Source organism: Phaenicophaeus curvirostris, chromosome 21 (assembly GCF_032191515.1).
Source record: "Phaenicophaeus curvirostris isolate KB17595 chromosome 21, BPBGC_Pcur_1.0, whole genome shotgun sequence".
Lineage (NCBI taxonomy): Eukaryota > Metazoa > Chordata > Aves > Cuculiformes > Cuculidae > Phaenicophaeus > Phaenicophaeus curvirostris.
Window position 1 is genome coordinate 2,385,833 of NC_091412.1, and position 16,965 is coordinate 2,402,797.

General features: G+C 48.9%; 1 protein-coding gene across 4 annotated transcripts in view; it reads left to right on the top strand.

Moving 5' to 3' along the window:
- Positions 1-16,965, top strand: part of CLIP2 (CAP-Gly domain containing linker protein 2) — an 84,241-nt gene that overhangs the window by 31,990 nt on the left and 35,286 nt on the right. For all 4 annotated transcript variants that reach the window (XM_069873934.1, XM_069873937.1, XM_069873935.1 and 1 more), the window contains exon 3: positions 8,393-8,931. In XM_069873934.1, the coding sequence (XP_069730035.1) occupies positions 8,393-8,931 (539 nt within the window). The remainder of the gene's footprint in view (positions 1-8,392; positions 8,932-16,965) is intronic.

Genomic DNA, 16,965 nt, shown 5'->3' on the forward strand with positions numbered 1-16,965 from the left:
AAGTCCCATGGGACAGGCAATGACAGCCTCAACTTTTCAGCTCTGAGCTTGCAGAGCTTTCAGTCCTTGTTTCCAAGTCAGCTATAAATCTCTTGGGCTGGTTCCTCCCACGCTGTGCTGCCAGGCATTGGGCTATTGCCCGCAAAGCATCGCGCTCTCTCGCCTTCGCCTCTTCCCTCTCTTTCTGCCTTATACTGCGGCTTGAAAAGGCTGTGATAAATCTTTCAGAAAACAGCTGCTTCGTTGCTGTGCTCAATAATTTGAATTTGAGTACGGCAGAGTGCACAAGCTTTCACTGGATTGCCAACAACGTCATGTTTATGTAATCCAAGCTGCTCTGAGAAGCTCCAGTTCCTGTGTGGGAACCTAGAAATCGCATGTGGGGTGAGGGCTCAGCATCGCTGAGCGCTGTGAAGGCTAGAGGCAGCCAGCCCTTCTCCCACGGGGGATCCCGTCAGCCTGGCTGCTGCTGCTGACGCTGGCGAATGAGGCTGTGCCTCCCTGCCTGCGTGGGTGGCAGCTTCTGGGGCTGCAGCAGGTCGACCTTCTTGTCTTTCACCTGGTAAACCAGCTCCTCTAGTCAATGGGGACTGAAGCTATGACAGCAGATACTCTGGACTGTCCTTCAGTGGACGCGCAAGGAACCTGTTAGCAGCAGGCTGACAACAGGCTGTGAATGTGACTGCTTGAAATTGTGTCTGCTTTTCTCCAGGCTCCTGAAGGCCAGAATCTCTCTTTTGGAGTGAGGCTGAGAGGCCTGGGTCTGCTTAGCCTGGAGAAGAGAAGATGGAGGGGTGACGTCATCAATCTAAGGGGTGGGTGTCATAGAATCACCAGGTTGGAAAAGACCCACCGGATCATTGAATCCAACCGTTCCCATCAATCACTAAACCATGTCCCTCAGCACCTCATCCATCCGTCCCTAAACCCCTCCAGGGAAGGTGACTCAACCCCCTCCCTGGGCAGCCTCTGCCAGTGCCCAATGACCCTTTCTGTGAAAAATTTTTTCCTAATGTCCAGCCTAAACCTCCCCTGGCAGAGCTTGAGGCCGTTGCCCCTAGTCCTGTCCCCTGTCACTTGGGAGAAGAGCCCAGCTCCCTTCTCTCCACAACCTCCTTTCAGGTAGTTGTAGAGAGCAATGAGGTCTCCCCTCAGCCTCCTCTTCTCCAGGCTAAACATCCCCAGCTCTCTCAGCTGCTCCTCTTGTTCTCCAGCCCCCTCACCAGCTTCGTTGCTCTTCTCTGGACTCACTCCAGAGCCTCAACATCCTTCTTGTGGTGAGGGGCCCAGAACTGACCCCAGGATTCGAGGAGCGGTCTCACCAGTGTCAAGAGGATGTGGCCGCACTCTGTTCAGTGGTGCCTGGTGACAGGACAAGGGGCAATGGGCACAAACTGGAGCACAAGAATTTGCAGCTTAGCAGGAGGAAAACCTTCTTTCCTTTGAGGGTGACAGAGCACTGGAACAGGCTGCCAAGGGAGGCTGTGAAATCTTCTCTGGAGACATTCAAACCCCACCTGGATGAGTTCCTGTGCAACCTGCTGGTGAAGCTGCTTTAGCAGAGGGGTTGGACTGGATGAGCTCCAGAGGTCTCTTCCAACCCCTACCATTCTGTGATTCTGTTCCCCCCTCTGTAGGGGAAGCTCTAGCCATCTCTGCTGGACATCAGTCAGTGAATTTCTGTAGTGTTATGCTTTGAGATGAAATGATATTGCAGAGCCAGAGAGGCTTATGGTAATTTTAATGTAAAAGCGCTGGGTAAAAACCAAAAAACTGATAGGAGCTGATAGGCACTTGGTTGTAAAGTGCACTGTTGCTCTACACCTCCATCTCTTAGTGGAGGGTTGTGGTCTGTTGAGTGGGAACATATTGTCCACCCCAAGTGCTTGATACCTCCCTGGAGTTGGAACGGAGGCAGAGTCTGACGTCCCAGCTGAGACCACATCCCCATGCCATCATCCAAGCATTGAACCAAGCAGCGAGCTTGCCTGCTCTGATGCCCCTTAGGCTCTTGCCCTGTGGCAGTGCAGACAGCTGTTATTCCTTTTAGCTGGCACCGTGTGGCCAGCTAGGGTTTTCCAGCTGACAAAATCTGTCTTGGCTTCCAAATAGGCAATATCTTCCCCTGGTCACGGGACTGTCCTGAAGCCCTGCCCAGACCGGGACGGAGCAGAGCTGGTACCCAGGTTTCTTGACTGGTTAGTTTGGTTACAGAGCTGCATGTTGAGAGATGCATGTGATTTGCGAGGCGTGCTACCCTGTCGCAGGTTAGTGACATCTAGAGCGTGTATTGTCCTTGGGTCTCATGACAGTGACAGTTCTTCCAGGCTGGTGTGGGTTTTCTTGCTGGCTGGTGGCTGAGAAGCTTACTGGTGGCCATGGGGAGGGAACCCAGCCTGGCAGTGGACAGGCAATTCCATGCTGCATGTCAGGCTGTCTTGTGATGTCATGGGATTTGAGGGTAAAAACCTCCAAATCATAAAATGCAGAAGGAAAAAGGTCTCTCTTAGGGACGTTTTAAAGTTCTTTTGTAAATATGGTGTGTGTTCTTGTTTCCTCCTCCCTTCCTGGCATGAGATGCTACTCTAGTATATCTCTTTTATTCTTTTTTCTTTCTTTCTTTTAAACCTAATGTGCCTCCATTTTATCAATTAACTGCCTGTCTCCTGATTCCCATGGCAACGCACCAGGCTGTTGTATTTCTGCTTCTTTTGGCAGTTGGGGTGCCTGGCATGTGTCTCGGGGGCACTAAGACTACAAAAGGGTTCTGCAGGGAGTAGGAAATGGCACAGGCAACACTCGCTATGCACTGCTTCTTATGCCTAAACTATTTATTTTTCTCTTCCTCTCCCTCCTCTTTAGAAACAAATTTCCTTTCCTCTTTGTTTCAATCGCTTGGTGATAAGAAATGAGCAACTGAAGTGCTGTGGGAGGTTGGAAGATGTGGAGGGAGTGAGGGGTTGCATGGTTTTGTGCGCTTAAACATAGTACGAGGCTGAGCATCTCATCAGGGGTCCTGCAAAGAAGGTTAGTCCTGCTGATGCTGCAGAGCAAGCGCTCTCTTCCTCCCATTTCAACTTTCAGAGCTTTTTTTGAAAGGAGGTTTCTTTCTCCTTTACTTCACAAAGCTGTCATTTCCCTCCTTCCTACATTGTTTGCAGAAGTCCTTGCGCTTCCAGAGGTTTTGGACACATGGCTTTCATTGACACGGTTAACAAGAGCCATGTGAACAGGCTGAAGCTTTGGTTAAAACCTTTAACCCCTCCAGCTTTTGGCTCTCAGAGGTTTGTTTGGCTGCTGAAGTACTCGTGCCCTGTCAGTGGGAGGTGCGCTGTCTCTGTGGGCCCCGAAAACTGATGGGATGAGTTTGCAAAAGGGGCCCTGAGCACCAGGTCTGCTGTGGTGGTTTATTAACGCGTCACACGTGGGCTTTACTAAAGCTAAAGAGAAAACGGAGATTGGGAGTTGGATAAGATGCACATTTAGCGGATGCTGTGCATGACTTTGATTTGTAAATTGTTGTTCAGCTCTGAAAGCTGTGACCTACAGGAAGAACACTTAAACAGTAAAGAATGAGCCAGCTCGTGAACACAATAGGGTTGTGGAGTTGGAAAGCTCAAGTGGAAGAGATCCTGCTTACTGCTTGTTGTGCCTTGGAGCCTGGTCCCAGTGCAAGGGAGGGAGGGAGGAGCTGCTGTCGCAGTCCTGTCTAGCAAGCAAGGTTTGTGTTGGCCAGAGCAGCAGTGGGAGATCTTCCTGGACTAAGGAGAAAAGAACTTTTCCCATCACCAGCTTCCAGGTGAGGTGCTGAGTTAGATTCCAGATTGTGACGTTCAAAGAGTTCCTTTGGCTTATTGATTGGCATCACCAGGAAACAGCAGGGTTAGAGTAGAAAATACTAAGTCTATGCTTTGAGTTTCTCTTGTGTAACTCTGTTCTCAACTTCATACCCAAGATCTGTACCCTCGCATTGCTGTTAGTGAGTCTCTTGGAGCTTGCTGGTGTTTATCTGAGGAGTCTGACTAGAACAAGATGATCTTTCTTCTCCAGAAACAGCAAATTCAAATGACAGAGGCATAGACCAGCTCTTTAGGTGCCTGTAGGATGGAGTAAGCTCAGGAATTTGGGGCTGTTGGGTGATGTTCCCCTAAGCTGTAAGAGCTACTTGAAAAGCGAGGAACTCCAGATACCAGTCATTGGAGAGCAGTGCTGTTAGCTGATGTCTGGGCTACTGGTGGGATTGAAGACAAGCTGCTCGGCGCTGCCTTTTGCCTTCTGAAGGGCTGGTGACCAGATATCTACCCAGGAGGATCAGAGCTTAGGCTGCTCACGCTGCTCTGGATGTTGTCTGACCATCTCGTTAACGGGTCCATGAGACCTGAAGCTAAGAAGAATGGATTAAGCTGGATCACAGTGACTCTTGGCTTCTCTGAAATCCTAGTGCACGAAAGCCTGTTAGCTGCACTGTAGGGAAATCAGTGGCTTAGTTATTATTTGGTATGTGGGTGATAGAGGTCATGTAAAATACCAAGTTTTTACAATGCAGCCGTAATGAAGAAGGTGAACCTTCTGGCAGTTCCTTGCTTAAATCCTGTCTCTTTGAATAATTCACCTTGTGCTGAAGAATAATAATGCTTCTGCCTATACTGCTCTGCTTGGGAGCCTGTAATTAGATGTTTCCTGGAGATTGTGCCATTATTGTGGTTTGGCAGGGCTGCCTGTCCAACAGGCACCTCGAATGGACAGAGTGTGTAAGGTTCCTCTGAAATTTTGGCTGTATGGGGGGCACATTGTTGCTCCAAGAGCCCAATGAACTGTTTTCTTTTCCCACTTCAAGTCCAGTTTTGAAGGTGTTTGCTCTTTTGGTGAAATACGGCAAGTCTAGCTGTAGTTTCAAATCCTGCTGTGCTGTTTGTTCAGCCCAGGGCAGCCTTCCTGCCTTTCTCTGCTTGAGCTTCGCTGCTGAGGGTTTGCTTATCACAGCCACATTGCAGAGGTGTTTGTGAGCCAGTGTAACCTGTATCTTGATGGTTAACTAGCAGCCCTGATGAAGGCTGCTAGTGTGCTGAAACTTGGGCTCCAGTAGAACTAGAAAACGAGCTTTGATCTTCAGTGAATTCAGGCGCAGCCCCCCGTTTCCCTGTAGAGGAAAATTGAGTTTGGCTGTTCTGCCTGGCACACCACATGCGTCTGTCACATGTCAGCAGCACAAGGTCTATGTTAGGCAGAAGGTCCAACCATGAACAACCAGGATGGAAGCTGTGTTTCTCAGTTGACTTACTCTTAGACCCATGAAAGGAGAGGGATGCTTATCACAGGATGTTGTTGGTGATAAACCCCTGCAGCCATCTCAGATTTTTGCACAAACTTTTTGTAACTTGCTGGTCCCTAATCCAGCTACTTTACTGTCCTGTGCTATTAAGTGTTGGAATGAAAATGATGCCCTTATTTTCTGCTTATGATTGTCTTTATGGTTCACATGGATGAAGCCCTGTTGCTTTCCCTCATTCCTATCTAAAATATTTTGTAAGGATGAAAAAAATCTAACCATCCTTAGTGTCTTTCATTTTTTAAGGTGGAACTGGTTGTTGGGTGTAACACCATCCCTCTAATGGAGCTCCACTCAACGTACTATCTCCTACAAGACTGAGAGTAACACAAACTTGAAAGTCCAATGTTTGCCAGAAAATAAATAAGTTAAAGAAGAATGTATGAGGTTGAGGAAAGTTTAAAGCAGGGCGAAAGGCCAAGAGAGGGCAGCTCAGAGGCTGCAGGGCATCCCTTTCTCCCAAGGAGCTGCTGAGCTTTCCCGGGAACGCTGCAGGCTCGGTTGCTGCCAACCTTTTCAGTGGAGAATGGTGTTTATGCTACTGCGCTTTGTGTGCCCATCACGGGACAGGGCTCTCGAACATGCCCTGTGCTGCGTGTGTGTCCTGCTTGGCCAGCATTCTCAAGAGCTGCTCCAGCTCCAGCCCACCAAGCCCAGCGAGAAGGCTGGAGGTGGTTCTGTTCATGAGAGGACTTTGCATGGTCACGCCTTAACTGTTGTGCTAGATCAGATGAGGTTCAGAGCAGCCAGAGGTACTGCTGTCTGCCCAGAGCCACAAACAAATTGGTGCAATTGTGCTGTAGAGATTTTCCAAGTGTGTTGACTCTGGGATCTAATGATAACCAAAGTGTTGATATCAATCCCTTTCAATGCAGCTGGTTTAGCAGAAACTGTAGGTTCTTTGTGCTAGTTCTGAAACACTGGTGCTCTTTTCTTTTCCCTGACATTAGACCTTTAGCAAGGCTTTGAAGTATCTTAGTTTGAAAGCTTTTATGCTCTTCAGGCTTCCTAGGAGCTGAGCCTGATCTGTCAGGCCCATTACTTCAGAAAGAGCTGTGCAAATGGTGCAGGCTGAGCAGTAGTGATGGCTGAGGCTGAACAAGTTTCACAGTTCATTTCAGATAAGGACTTGAATTTGGCTTTTCTCTGCAGCTGCCTGGGCTCTCTCTGTCATCCTCGACTGGTAGCAAATAAAAATTGCTTCCTGAGCATGCTTTGGGTATTGTAGTTGGTGGCTCCCAGAAATTTCAGCTTAAAGAGTCCAGTTCACTTTCATTGAGTGCGGGATCATAGAATCATCATAGAGTCATGGAATGGTTTGGGTGGGAAGGGACCTCCAAGCCCATCCAGTCCCACCCCTGCCACAGGCAGGGACACCTCCCACTGCATCAGAGGCTCCAAGCCCCATCCAACCTGGCCTTGAACCCCTCCAGGGATGGGGCAGCCACCACTGCTCTGGGCAACGTCAGCCAGTGCCTCTACACCCTCACAGCAAAACATTTCTTCCCAAGATCTCATCTCAATCTCCCCCCTTGCAGCTCAAAACTGTTCCCACTCGTCCTATCCGTGCACTCCCTGATCCAGAGCCCCTCCCCAGCTTTCCTGGAGCCCCTTTCAGGACTGGAAGCCTTCTCTTCTCCAGGTTGAACAACCACAACTCTCTCAGCCTGTCCTCATATGGGATGTTCTCCAGTCCTCAGATCATCTTTGTGGTCTCCTCTGGACTTGCTCCAACAGCTCCGTGTCCTTCCTGTGCTGAGGACTCTAGGATGTGTGGGACAGAGTCTCATGCACACACTCCCTACACCAACCATCCTTGGGACCTCTGTTGCCAAGAGTTGAGGATGACTGAAGGACCAGGGAACATGATTTGCTGGATCTTATTGTGTGACCTTATTTCCTCAGTCTTGTGTGGTTTCTTTTAGGGCTTCGCTTATCTTTCAGTGTCTTTTAATAAAGTCCATAGGTCCTTTTCTTTTATTCCTCTTGGCCGAAAGCCCAAAGTTTGCGTCAGGAGAGTTTGACACTGGGGTCATTAAGAGCAGGGTCACTGCCAGCTCATTTGCTTGGGTTCAGATGCTGGTGGCATAGTTAAGGATCTCCTTGCGTATCACATAGAGTTTGGCTGATCGAGAGTGTGCTGGAGAGTGGGAACGGGACAGTGGATTTCCAGCATCACCTGCAGCTTTCCTTCTCCCAGCGAAGCGTTGCCGGAGGTCTGGCTTTGGCTGGATGGGCTGATGCTGGGATAAAGTTGTTCTTTATTGCAGGTTTCATTGAGTTCAGCCCTGGGAAGGCTGTGCGTGCAGGGGTTTGTAGTTGCTTCCTGTTTATAGTGAGGCTGTTTATATTGAACGTGTCCCAGGTGTCTGCTTGCTGCTGGGTTCTGCTCCAGCAAAGAGCACAGCAGTGCCTGGGAAAACAGAGTAATTTAAAAGGCAGCTGTGTGGTCCCACAGGAGCTGTTCCTGCCCTTGGTGGGATGCTCAGTTCTTGGACTACCAGCTTGCCTATATCCAAACACATAGAGTTCTCCTAGCATCAAGTACTAAGGCATCAGGGCTTCACTATTTCTTTGGGGGGGGGGGGTTGTGGGTTTTTTCCCTCTTTTTTGTTTCTTTTGGGGTTAAAGGATGTTTTTGGCATCTTTCTTCTAAGCAACAGCTCTTTTGATCTCCTTTTTTACCCTTAAGCACTTCCCACCACTCCTGTCTTTTTGAGCTCCTTCACATTCATGCTGCCTCACTAAGTGCCCTTTGGTGCTCTGATGGGATGGAGGGGCAAGTGGACATTGAAAAGGGGAGTGAAGACACGGGGTCAGTTCTTTGTTGAGCGCGAGATGTTCAGAAACTGAGCAGTGTATGGAGACTTCTGTGCACATGGATTTCCTGCTGAGAAAGAGGCGTAAGTAATGGGGTCACTCAGGTCTCAACCTTCGCTCAGTGTAAACCTGCAACCTGAGTTGTCCCAGATGTTTCCTTTGTGTAAATGCCCTTTCCTGGTGTTTTTGGCTGCTTTTTAGGATTTCTCCTTATACCAAAACCTCTTTTCCCTTGATTCACAGGCTCACCTTTACACAAGCAGGGTACCACCTCCACCGCCAGCACTGAGAAGTCAGGTTCAAAGGTTGCCGAGGTGGGCGATGATTTCCTGGGAGACTTTGTGGTGGGAGAACGTGTCTGGGTAAATGGAGTGAAGCCGGGTGTGATCCAGTATCTTGGCGAGACTCAATTTGCTCCAGGACAGTGGGCAGGGGTCGTTCTGGATGACCCGGTGGGCAAGAACGATGGCTCTGTTGGTGGAGTACGTTACTTTGAATGCCAGCCGATGCAGGGGATTTTGACGCGACCATCCAAGCTGACGCGGCAGCCCGTGGCTGAGGGCTCGGGAAGTGACGCACCCTCCGTAGACTCCCTGACGGCTCAGAACTTATCACTCCACTCGGGGACGGCAACACCACCTCTCTCCAGTCGCGTCATCCCGCTACGGGAAAGCGTCCTCAACAGCGCCATGAAGACAGGCAACGAGTCTGGATCTAACCTGTCGGACAGTGGGTCTGTGAAAAAAGGGGAGAAGGACTTACGGCTTGGAGACCGTGTGCTGGTGAGTTGATCCTGGGGCCCCCCAAAAGGCGAAGGACGATTATTTGTCCTTTCCCTAAGAACTCTGGGTGAGGTTCAGGACAGGAGAGAAGGAGGAGAGGTGAGAAGGTGGTGAGGTGTGGGACAGAACATGGTCTTGGAAGGAGATGCCTGGACCGAGCAGGGTGGTGAAGCACTGGAACAGCTCCCAGGGAAGCAGTCGTGGTGTCAAGCCTCACAATATTCCAGAAGCGTTTGGTCAATGCCCTCAGCACCACTCTGTGAATGTTGGGGTTGTCCTGTGCAGGGACAGGAGTTGGACTCAGTGGTCCTTGTGGGTCTTTTCCAACTCAGGACACTCCATAATTGTATTCTGTGGTTCCAAAGGGTCAGTCTTTGCTCATCCTGGGCAATCTAGCTCCCATCTCAAGTTAGCATGTAGTGTTTCCTTTGAAGCACCTGGTTCCAATACCAGTAGTGGTAGGGAAATGTAGGCAGCCTTGTCACATAGTTAATAACAGGGGATTGGTAGAACTTGGTTCTGCAGCTGATGTGAACCAGGAAACGTGTGTGCAAGGGGGTGTCGGGGCAGTCTCAAATGTTCTTTGTGGTTTTGGAGAGTGAGTTTTTCGGCTGGCAGTAGCAGCAACCCTGGGCAGGCTGTGGCTCAAGCCGATGCAGTTGATTCCTTTGCTCTCTGCAGCCTGATGGGGACCCTGGGCAGCTGAGCCATGCTGGAGCTGCCCTGTGTGGCTTGGGAGCACTGAGGGGCTGTGGCAGACCACACACATCTTCTGATTCAAAACTTCCCATGGCACAATCTGCTCTGAGGATTTCGGCATCTGTAGTGTCCAAATGTTGGGCATCTCTGGCATTACAAATCTGTTTTCAAAGCTACCAATGCACTTGCACGCCGAAACACTGTTAGGTTGTCCAAGAATTCTCATTTTAATTAAATGAAATGTAAAAAAAATATAAGTTTGTTCATTTTCAGAGGAGGGAAAGCAAAGATAGATTGTGCGTGTGCCCATTTGATGTGATGCTCAGTAAATCTAGTGTGAACATGTGGAATTATAGACCTAGTTGTGGAGGTGAGAAAGTTCTATATCCTCAAATTTTCCCCAAAATATGCATTGCATTCTGTATCATGGCAGGAGCTGACAGCTGCTCAGGGGTTTGTCATTTGTCTGTCTCCTTCCTGACTTGACCAGATTCTGCTTCTCAGACTTCCCATCCTTACTGTCAGCAAAGCTGCTGCCGTCCCTCCTGGTCCCATGGGCAGGGAGGAGTGGCAGAGACATCTCTATTTACACAGGCAGAGATGCTTTATGTTAATGTGTTAAAGCAGCCCCACGTGGGGAGAAATGAACCTGAGGAATGGGTCCTCCTCTGATGAGTTTATTTCTTTACTCCCATGTTGTTCTTTACCTGTTGTGGGGAGTGGGGAGAGTGCTGAAGTGCGACCTTCACATTTTAGGAGCAACAGTCATAGAGGGTAAACTGTGATGTATAAAGTCTACCTTCAGCTTAGAATCATGGAATGGTTTAGGTTGGAGGGGACCTTAAAGCCAATCCAGTTCCAACCCCCTGCCTATGGCAGGGACACCTCCCACTGGAGCAGGTTGCTCATAGACCCAGAACTTAGGTCTGTTCTGTCTGAGCCAGCCATGCAATGGAATAATGTTCTCCAGAGTTTAACCCCTCTCTTCTCCCGACTGTAGGCTCACCAAGGCAAGATCTGTCCGCTCAGTACTCTGCTTTCCTCAGTGGGTCCGTGCATGCTGAGGCTTCAGCATATCCGTGCAATATAAACTATTAGCATCTCTCCCCTTGGCTTCTGAGTTGTGTTTGGGGTTTTTGGTTGGGTTTTTTGTTGCGTTTTTGTTCGTTTTTAATGAAAATGCATCCTTAAGCCCACTCTCCCTGCCTGCTGGTTTATCCCCTCCAGATGTTATGAGATAGTTTGTGCTATGATTTGTTAGTGTAATAAATAGCTCCAAAAGAGTGAATCTGGAACGAGCTCAGCATCTCCCTGGCTCTCCAGGAATGCTCAGCTTACAGAAACATCAGGAATTGTTTGCATGCAGTAGAAGTCCAGGAAAAGGGCAGATAATGACAACGAGAAGAAATAACTTGCTATTATGGTTCATTAATGTGCTTGGCAGGTGGCTTCTCTTCGTAATGGAGATGTCAGCTAATCATGTTTGGTGTTTGTATCTGTAAAAAAAAATTCCAGGTTAACCCGAGTTGTCTCAAATTCCCTGAGTAAATCTTTGTTCTTGCCCTCTATGGGTTGGTAGAGTTTTGCTTATCTTGATTATTTAGCCCGTGCTTCTCTGAAAGATTTATCTTTGCATTTGAGATTGCTTTTAGGCAGACGGGATCCACCAAAGGCTTTTAAAAGGAGGGAAGGAGGACCTGTGGTCTGTAATTGAGTGGATGGAGCACAAGGATGCAAGGATCCCTTCCAGGTCTGCAGGACCCACACCTGGCTGCTCTGTGTTCTGCTCATTCCCTGCTAGTGGTTTTCTTTAACTGCATTAAAGCCCATTATAGCTTGAAGTCATTTTGACTTTTGTTCTGAGACCATTTCTGTCTCTTTAGCAGTTGCAAAAAGTGACTTTTAGCTTTCCGTTAGAAGCTTTCCATCAGAAGAATTAGATAATATTTGCCTTTAGCACTTTCTAACTCAGACTTTTTCCCAGAGATGCAAAAATTGCATTAAAGAGATGAAAAACTCGCCCTAATGTTGTAGAACTCATCTCTTGAAGTCTGGCAAATGTATGTGGAACAATTAACCTTTGCTTTAGTAGGAAAGGAGCTCCCTGAAGTATGATCGTCGCTGGAGTGCTGCTGTTAATGTGAGCCTGGCTTGGTGCCTTTCTCCAAGGAAAAAAGGGATGGAAACAGAGCAGTTGAGCGTTTTCTGCTTGGGAGGAATCTGGGCTGTGTTTTTTGCCTAAGAAAATGTGGTTTTTCATGCTTTGGGGCGGAGGCTTTCTCAGCAGCTGAACTCATTCTACCCTAGATGTGGTTGCTTTGGTAAAGTGGGAGGGAAGGAGGTGGCCGTTCTTTGTACGTAAATTGAAATAAATAATTAAAAAGAAGAAATTCCTCTTAATAGAATTATTCTGCCCTTCAGCCAGCCTTCTGTCTCCTGACTGGGACTCAGTACTGAAATGTAATGAAGAAGACTAGGAGCTGGGTTATATCCCATGGCTGATGGGCTCTGCTCTGGGGTGTTGCCCCAGGCACCCTTTGGCTGGGTTCTAGGCTTGTGATTTTCCTAGAACTCGTAGATGACCCAGACTAGAAGAGATGCTGGGATAGCAGGGAGATGCCAATGGGGTGATGCCTCAGCAGGGCTGTTGCTGGCTAGGCTGGTGGAAACAGGTTCTGGGCTCCCTGCTGAGCAAATGTGTGGTTTTAATCATTTTTAACTCTGCATAGTGGTTCTGCTTATGGTGCGTTGCAGCCCCTGGCTCTTGCAAGTAACGGAAAGGTCTTGTGAATAAACTAAGGGTGTCCTTTTCTGCAGCATCAACCCTGCACGCCCCAGCATGAAGCTGCCGAAAGCCTTTAACCACCTGAATGAGAAACCATTTCTATTGCTCCCTGGCAAGGAGAATTGCAGGCAAAGCCCTTCTCCTTGGGCAGAGATAACCACTTGCTCTGCTGCTGCCAGCTTGCTTTGAGCTGTTTCAGTGCTTGGAACTGAAGCCTTGCTCCTGCGACAGCACTAGAGGTGTCAGGAAGGAAGGATTCATGCTCCGCTTTCCTGACCATCAGGGCTCTCCCAGCCTGCTGGGGTTTGGGAGGTGCAGCAGTGCTCCTGTGTGGACTTTACAGGTGAGCAATTGCAGGATGTATTTCCTGATCAGAAACCAGGCAGTAAAGAATGAGGGATCCTATTCTGCAGTTCTACCAAGGTGATATCTCCAGGGAAGAGGTTTTTGGTATTTTATTGCCTGCTTGCAGCTTGGTCTAGAAGGAGACCAGTGGTTGCTGTTTCTGTGCTGGAGAACACAGGTGTGTGGCAGAGGCCAAGACCTTGCACAGGACTGTGGGAATGGTGGATCTCCATCCCTAAGAAGATTTGTAATGGGCAGTGGGAAGTGCAGTTGTCCAGTCATATGCAGGATTCAAGAGACAGGACATCTAGGTCTCCTTGTCCAAGCTCTTTTCTCACCATAAGAGATTGTTGCTGTTGCGTGGTGTCACTGCTGTTGTCGCAGGAGCAAGTGTTCCCTGTCACTGCAATGAATCTAGGAGGAAATAAATAGCCCAAAGCAACTGCTCTGCTGCCACATTGATCCATCCGAGATGACTTGTGTGTGCACACACCCTCCCAACCACTCATTTGGGCTGATGTTTTGGCCAGTCCTTGTCTCCTGTGCACAATATCTGTCGTTAAATAGGAGTTGTAAGTGGCCTGTGGTGGAGCCAACTGTATTATTCATGTGGGTGGACTTCGTATCAGAGACAGCTTCAGGAGGGGGTGCTGTAATTCCAGGCTTGCCTCTTACCCTTATCCTGAGGGCGTTTATTTTCTCACTGGTGCCTGAAAGATAGATGTGCAGAAATGTCTCGTGTCAGCAGTGCTGTCAGACTCGCCCCTGTGCGATGCTGAGTTCTCCTGTGGGGTGGGAAGGCACAAAGAGAAGTGGCTGGATCAAAAGAAACGATAAAAACTCCTGTAACTTCACACAGGGAGGACTATCCTGTAATTCCTATCTGCTTCTTTCTCCTCTCACCCTAAAAGCCAGTTCTGCCATTCACAGATGGGGTAGTGACTGTCTGGTCAGATGAAACTGCTGATGGCACCTGAAATAAGTTGTAGTTAGAGACAAACCTGAACCACAAGCCACGTTTCCACCTAACCACCAGCTTGCTGAACACTGTCCCTGACCATCAGCTGGGACACAGCCTGGTCACTGATGGCATGCATGTCCCACAGGTATATGCATTCACCCCCTTGCGCTTACAGGTCATTGTTTATGATCTGTAATAGCTGGACTAAAACATCCGTGCTGCTGCAGAAAGCACCCTCTGATAAATCAAGTCATGTAAAATAATCTGCTGCCATCAATGCATGGAAGAGCTAAACCAGGTCAGGGCTTGGAAGAACGCTGAGCTCAGTAACATACACTGGGGAAACACAGCTCTACCACTCTTAGATCAGGTAGAAATAAGCTCCTTGTCTGGGTGGCTGAGTGTAGGGAGAAAAATCCCTTTTTTTTCCCCAAGGAAAAGATGCCTGCTTGAATTACACGCTGGATCCAGCTTGCAGCTCAAACAGGAGCAAGCAGCACTTGTCCCGTAAGGGTGAGCTCCTGTTTCTTTTTAGTGTCATCCACTGATGGTGTAGAGCAAGCTGATATGCTGCACGTTGAAGGTGCTTAGTGTAAAGTGTTCAGTGTCTGCCCTTTCCCCACCGTCTCCTTCCTCTCTTTTCCCCCAGGCGAGCAGTTGGAGAGGCTCAGGGCTCTGCTGGGACCCATCAGAAGATGCAGGACCCTTGCTCTGGTGGCATGTCAGCGTGCTGTGCTTGGGCACTATCCCCACCTCTGGGCAGCAGCACAGTGTCTTGTGGAAATGCTTTGGAAAGCAGCTGAGAAAATACATTTAGATAGGTAAATTAGAATTTTAAGCAGACAGGACAGCATAATTTCCATGGTTTCTGCTTGGGCACGTGCTCAAGCAGGCATCTACAGCCATCGCTGGCCCTTGAACCATGCATGATGTGATGGGAGCAGTCCCTGTTGGTCTGAATGACACTTGGAATTTAATTTTTTCCTTTTTCCAGAGCAATAGTGGGGTGTACTGCAAGCAAGGCATTGCCCACAGCCCCTGGGTTAGGGAACCCTGGTAAGAAGTTCTTGCTGAAAGAAAGAAATTGCTCTGGGGTGAGCAGGGAGGACACAATGGGAGAAGAGCAAGTGCCTGCTGGAGGGAGTCTGCCCAGCAGCAGACAGATAGAGATACAGCCTGGTGCTCATTTGGTAAATTGTTTAAATGCTATTTTAGCAGCTCTGATGAAGACAGTGTCTGGAGGGATTAGCATCATTTTCTTTTCAACCCTGGGATGCTGGTCTGGATCCAATTTTGTCACTGTGATGAGAAAACCATAGTAAAGCATGAATGATGTCAGTGATGCTACAGCTAGCAGGGAAGTGTGGGGATGTCCTTCAAGGAGGACACTTTGTCTGACTCACCAGTTTGGTTACAGACTTGTTAAATGTTCCTGGCTTCATTTCATTGTGAAGGTCAAGCCCCAGACTGTCTCCTAAGACTGTTGGAGATCTTTCCTTGAGGAAAGGCCAGGTCAGGAAGATGGCCTGTAGTCAAAGGCATCAGAACCGAGGTGAAGAACTTCAGTCTGGAGCTGAACTTTCCAAGAGATCACAGCATGTGGCTTTGAGGCTGCTGGAATCCAGCTGGAGAGGACGGACCACAGTGAGCTTGGCTTAAGCTGATCATAAATGTTTTCACCTGAAGCAGTGAAACCTGAAACTTTCATGCTGGTCAAAACACTCTCCAAACCAAATCAAATCGGATATCACTGTGTCAATATGGTTTCCTTTTTTTTTTTTCTTGAGCCTCAAGAAAGAGCTGCTTTTAGCTGCTTTTTGGTTTGGTTTGAGTTTTTTTTTTCCAAAAAGTGGCATATCTGAGCTGCCAGGGTGCAGCTGAGCTTGCTAGCAGCTTTGTTCACTCTCTGCTTTCCTGAACTCCAGGTGCTTGACAGGGTGAAGGCATGATTGTGGCTCTGATTAACGTGGGAGACTGAGAGGTGGGGATCAGATTTCCATATGTCTCAGGGTGATGCTGATGCTAATGGCAGCCTGAGGTGTTTGTGGGATGGAAATCCTCTGGTCTGCAGCATGACCATGGCAGTTGGGTTAGAGCAGTAAGGAGCCAGCCACACTTGGCTGCATTTCACACCTAGGTTGTGGAGCTGGACACAGACAGGAGGGGCAGCTGTGAGCTGCCACAAGTTACGCTACATGATTCCTGCTCTCCCAGGCTTTCACAAGCTGCCTTTTATCCCCCTTCCAAGGTGCTACCTCTGATTTATTGAAGGGTTCAGCCTGGAGAAGAGAAGGCTGCGGGGAAACCTTGGAGCAGCCTTCAATAGTGAAAGGGGCTCCAGGAAAGCTGGGCAGGGGCTCTGGATCAGGGAGGGCAGGGACAGGATGATCAGGGACGGTTTTCAGCTGAAAGAGGGGAGATTGAGATGAGATCTTAGGCAGAAATGTTTTGCTGTGAGGGTGGGGAGGCCCTGGCCCAGGTTGCCCAGAGCAGTGGTGGCTGCCCCATCCCTGGAGGGGTTCAAGGCCAGGTTGGATGGGGCTTGGAGCCCCTGATCCAGTGGGAGGTGTCCCTGCCCATGGCAGGGGTGGAACTGGGTGGGCTTTAAGGTCCCTTCCAACCCAAACCATTCTGTGATTAAACAGACACTTCTGGTTTGATGAGGCCATTTCACGCATGGATACAACCTGCCAGCTGGCTTTTTCTAAAACACAGTATTTATTTTAGCAGCATTAGCAGATCATCAAGGCTGAATAAATCCCCACGCCTGAGTCGGATGAATTTTCTAGGCTCTTCATCCATAAGAGTATCTTTGTGCCTGCCAAAAGATGGGAGGTTCAAGAAGCGCTTCGAGCGCTGGCGTGAGTGCGACAGCCTGGTCGTGGCTTCGGGCTGAACTGCCAGCCCTGTCGGGATGCGGGGACCCTGGGCTGTCGAGGAGCAGATGTGTCCAGTCTGCCTTGGGGAGAAGATGATGCTGGCAAGGGCTGTTTCATAGGAAAGGCGGCAGAAGAATTATTGCTTGAAAGAGAAAATGCATTGCTTTGATGGCAGAGAATCATGTTGCTGTTTAGGGGATTGTTAGATCCGATCTGTGCTTAGCATCTTCATGCATCAAAAGAAGCGTGACCAGCAGGTCGAGGGAGGTGATTCTGCCCCTCTGTTCTTCTCTTGTAAGTATTGTGTCTGGTTCTGGAATCCTCAACATAAACAGGAGATGGAGCTTTTGGAACAGGTCCAGAGG